This window comes from Protobothrops mucrosquamatus, unplaced genomic scaffold (assembly GCF_001527695.2).
Source record: "Protobothrops mucrosquamatus isolate PMUCROS unplaced genomic scaffold, P.Mucros_1.0 scaffold_137, whole genome shotgun sequence".
NCBI lineage: Eukaryota > Metazoa > Chordata > Lepidosauria > Squamata > Viperidae > Protobothrops > Protobothrops mucrosquamatus.
In genome coordinates this window covers 93,678-98,501 of record NW_015386213.1, presented here as the reverse complement: position 1 = coordinate 98,501, position 4,824 = coordinate 93,678, and the positions used below count along the sequence as shown (strand labels likewise).

General features: G+C 32.5%; 1 protein-coding gene across 1 annotated transcript in view; it reads right to left on the bottom strand.

Annotated features, from left to right (window-relative positions):
- ABI3BP (ABI family member 3 binding protein) overlaps positions 1 to 4,824 on the bottom strand; it is a 127,761-nt gene that overhangs the window by 72,192 nt on the left and 50,745 nt on the right. The window contains exons 19-20 of the mRNA XM_029284589.1: positions 3,612 to 3,686; positions 836 to 916 (exon numbers count right to left, since the gene is read on the bottom strand). Of these exons, the coding sequence (XP_029140422.1) occupies positions 836 to 916; positions 3,612 to 3,686 (156 nt within the window). The remainder of the gene's footprint in view (positions 1 to 835; positions 917 to 3,611; positions 3,687 to 4,824) is intronic.

Sequence of the window (4,824 nt, the reverse complement as noted above, 5' to 3'; positions counted from 1 at the left end):
GTGATCTTGATTCTATCCCTCTGTTAATGCAGCCTAGCACTGTGTTGGCCTTTTTGGCAGCTGCAGCACACTGCTGGCTCATATTTAAGTGATTGTCCACTAGGACTCCGAGGTCCCTCTCACAGTTACTACTATTGAGCAAGGTACCCCCTATACTATACCTGTACATTTGGTTTTTCTTGCCTAAATGTAGAACCTTGCTATCATATTTCCTATTTGGTACTTCTAGCATTATATATTCAGGTTGTTTAAATTTTGATGGAATTGGGCATGGTTCATAAGAAACTAAAAGGAAGTCCAGTGTAGAATGAATCTACATTCAGACAGGGAGATACATAATTGAAATGACTATCTGATAGTAATCATATCTTATGAAAGGATTGTGAATTGAAGAATAAAGAATTCTGAGAAAGTTATGGGTATATATGTGTGAAACCTCATGAAAAAAGAAATATTTATAATTGGGGTCTTCCAATATCGTGGTTATATGTAGTAAAGCTCTGCATATGATCAACAAGCATGTCTGTCAAAGTTTTTTTCAGTCTTGAAACTACTTGCTTCTAAATAGCCATGAAGAATGCATTATCTAACTAACAATCACAAAGTACAAGATTTTATCAAATATAGGAACACGTAATTGCCAGGTTTGGTAATTGGGAATTCTGGCGTAGTCAAGACTTTAGGAAGATAATTATCATCCTCAGTTGAAACTGGAAAAAAAACAAACAACCCCAAAAATATGGATTTCATATTCATGTTGTATAAGAATACAGTAGACATATTCAAGTAGTTATCTTGTAAAGTAGTAGGAAGAAATATTTTAAAATCACTATACCAAGTTTCCTCTCTGGTTCTTCTGGCTTGGTATAGTCGAATTCTTTAGACTTTGATGGAACAGGGTTTATTTCTTTTGAAGCTGAAAAGAAATCCAGTTGAGAATTAGTTAATACAGTATCTTGAAAGGACAGTAAATGGACTCTCCATTTGGTGAGATCATATTAATATCTTATCAAATGTTTTCAAACTACTTCTTAAATAACCATAGTTTGAACCTGTAAGGGAATTGACTTCTAAAATACTCTCCAGAAAGAAAAAGACAGTTAAGTGAAAGAACAGTATTGAATATAATTTTTAAAAAGAGACATTTGAATTGTTTAGTATGAGCTACATATTATTATTTCAAGGACAATTAATTTGTTTAAGTTCTGAGTTTGCTGAGGACAATGATCTTTTGATGTCTAACATGTTTATATTGTGTGAATTTATAAACAAATTTTCCTGCATTGGCTCTCAAAATTTGAAGTTCACAACTTACTCTGACATTGTAATTAATTATATTAACTTTGTTTTCATTCACCATGGAAAAAATAAATCCCTTTCTTTTTTAATCAAGTTTTGCTTGTTTAAATATTGTCTTGCTTGTGTTTTATTGCTGGACATGAGTTAAAGAAAACTTGATTCAAAGGTATATGCATATAAATACATTAATGGCCACATCAATGCACTCACAATTAATCACATGACATAAAATTTCAGGAAAAATTGAAAAACATATTATTACCATGTTCAATAAATTTGAGTTTTGATATGGATAATTTAGAAGGGAAACTTTCTTTAGCGTAAGCTTGAAAAAAACAAAGTATATTAGGACTGAATGGTATATTTACATCCAATCTCTCAAAACTAGGTCATATGCTTTCAGTTATTGAATGTGATCATGGTTGTTATTTATTAAGATGTATTGCATAAAATATTTATTTTGCAATATGTTGCATAAGAACGAATTTGCAAAAATCTGAATAAGGCTGGAATAAGCAAAAGGTTAAGACTCCTGATATTGTATTTCATTAATGGTTTTCCAGAATTTTATAAAATTTTAATGAAGCCTGATTCTCATATTCGGGTCTTTGAAATAGCATATAATTCAAGTTCAAGAGAATATTTCATATATAATGTTGTAAATTTAAAAGAATAGATTGGTGAAAAATGAGCTAAATAATCAATTATAAACTGATCATGGAAATTCCTCTATTTTGCATATTATTATTTTTCTGTAGTAAGGCTGATTACCACAACTTTACCACTTAATTGTGACATGTAAGGCAATCCTATAAAACATTAACTCCATTTTCATATAAAGTGATAAATAATCTACCGTCTCTAAAAATGGAAATTGTTTAATTATTTTATAATTCCGCATATTATAGTTAGGACTAGCTAGGCGTGTATCGAGGAAACCTTGCTTCAAATCGGTAGATTTTGAATTCCAGAAACTGTCACATTGCTAGCTGTTATTAATGTACTTTGTACAATAAAATCACCCAAAGTTTTATGAGATATCTAAAGACATAATTACCAGATTTAGTAAGTGAGATTCTGATGTTATGGATAGCTTAGAACAAAATTGTCTGCTATGGTAAAAGCTGGGGGGGGGGGGGGAGGAACACAAATAATTGAAGCATTTCATGATGAAATGAAAGGTTTGTAATGTTTACAAGCCTCAAATTTGTCTTGAAATGTTAGTGATATGATGTACATGTTTTTCAAAACGCATCTCTTACAGTGAAGTTGGATTCAGTAAAGGGTAGAGGATCCTGACTACAAATGTATGTCTGACTGATAATACTGATGTTTTAGGGTAATGTTTATCAGGTGAACTGCAAAACTTTCTATCTCAAAATGTTTTTGTTTATATGAATTAACATAGTCATTCTCAAATATTAGTACTTTCTTGAAAACATAATCTCAAACTTTTAGAATTTCTTAGTCAATTTTTTTTGAATAATCAATTGAGTTACTTATTTGCAACATTTTACCCTAGTTAAGCAAGGCTATTGTATTCTGAAGCATTTTTCTGCACTGAGATTAACAGTAAATGATAGTTATTTAAGAAAATAAAAATAATCTAGCAGGTCATTTTGGAGCTATTAAATTATGATTTACCAGGTTTGGTTGGTAGAGTCTTTGAAAATATAAAAATTGATGAAGAGATTATAGTAACTATTGGAATGTAGATGCTAATTAGAAACATCTAATGCAATTATTCACAGATTTATTGTAAAGTTTTGTCTAGTAACACATTCAACTTTTTTCTAGTAATCTGATTTCAATTATTCCCTTCTCAGTTGTAGTTGGGTAACTGGTTTCAATGCAACGATGGCCCAATTAGAGGCAAATTTTACAACAGATTAAGAGTTCCAAGTGCACATTATGCCTTCGTGTGGTTTTCTTCTTACTTTACTAAGTCTACTCATTCAGGAGGTTAACAATAAGCCTAATTCTGTCAGACATGAATCATGGTCTCTATTACTTTCAACCTGTCACATCATATCACATTTGATATTTTTAGTTTAGAGGTTCACAATTTTACCCAGTTTTGGTACAATTCAATAGAATGCAACAGTTTATATTCACATTTTGTAAACTTTAGGGAATCAAATACCTCTTTTAATCATTATATAAGGAATACACAGTATTTAAATAACTAATAAAATGTTAATGATAAATAAATGCATGAATAAAACATATGATTAATTTAAAAAAATGGATGCACATGAGTATGAGAAGAAAGTAATATAGGAATTAGGTATTCTTGAAGTAAAAGATGTTACCCATTGTTGCCACTGGATGTCCATCAGTGACAGATATCTTTGTTGCAGCAGGAAGTGGAATCAATTTGTTGGTAACTGGTGGAGTATAAAAGATATCATACTGAAACAGACGAAAGAAATCTAAAGGTTCAGTATTTTAAATCTGGTATTCTTCATGGGATATTTTAATGGCATATTATTTGTGAAAGACAACTAAAATATCATCAGCTAATTAGTATTGTATATGGTTCTGGATTTCATATAAGTTGAAAAGCTTGCTCAAGAATCAATACCTTGAAAAGGTAGTATTTAACATATTCATTTATTTACTCAATGCATTTACTATCTTAATTCAGAATTCTAGATATGCACAGTAATATTACCATATAACTTATAACATACAGCAAATAATAAATAACATTCAGCACACAACATATAACACATATCATATAATATCACAAATACATGACATGACACAACCAATTTCCACACCCATGGCTTCACAATAATCATTCCCCAAAGGTCTTCCCAAAAAATTTAAATGCTACAAGGGTCTTGAAGGTCATTATAGTGGAATGTTATTGCATTTTATTATAATTAAATATTACAATTTGTGGGTGGTCTTAAAGAAAAACATCATGTAGAGTAAATTATAATAGTCCAGTTACAATATGACAAGAGCATGAAAAACTATCCTCAGGACATCATCTTCCAGGTAAGGCCATAATTGGCACACCAGCTGAAGCTGGGTAAAGGTCCTCCTGACCTAATTTTCATCTGAACAGGACCACTGAGTCTAGAAGGAGCCTGAAGTAGAGGAGCTGCTCTCTTTGGAAAGAGAAATACAATTGGCAATAATCTGGAATCAGGCTTCCAAATAGCTGCTTTATCTTGCTTTAATGAGATAGAAACCAATTTTATATCAATGTTGGGTCTGTCGAGGAATGGACAGATCAGAGACTCTTTCAAAGCTGATGGGATCTCTCCTTTCTTCAGAGACATTGACAGACTCAGACTCAGACTCAGACTCAGACTCAGACTCAGACTCAGACTCAACCCTTCCAAGACCGAGTGGCTGTGGTTGCCGGCGCCCCGGCATAGCCAGCTGATTCCATCGCTGTCTATAGGGGGCGAAACTTTGGCCCCCTCAGAGAGGGCTCGCAACTTGGGTGTCCTCCTGGATCCGCGGCTGACACTGGAAGACCATTTGTCGGCCGTGACCAGGGGGGCATTT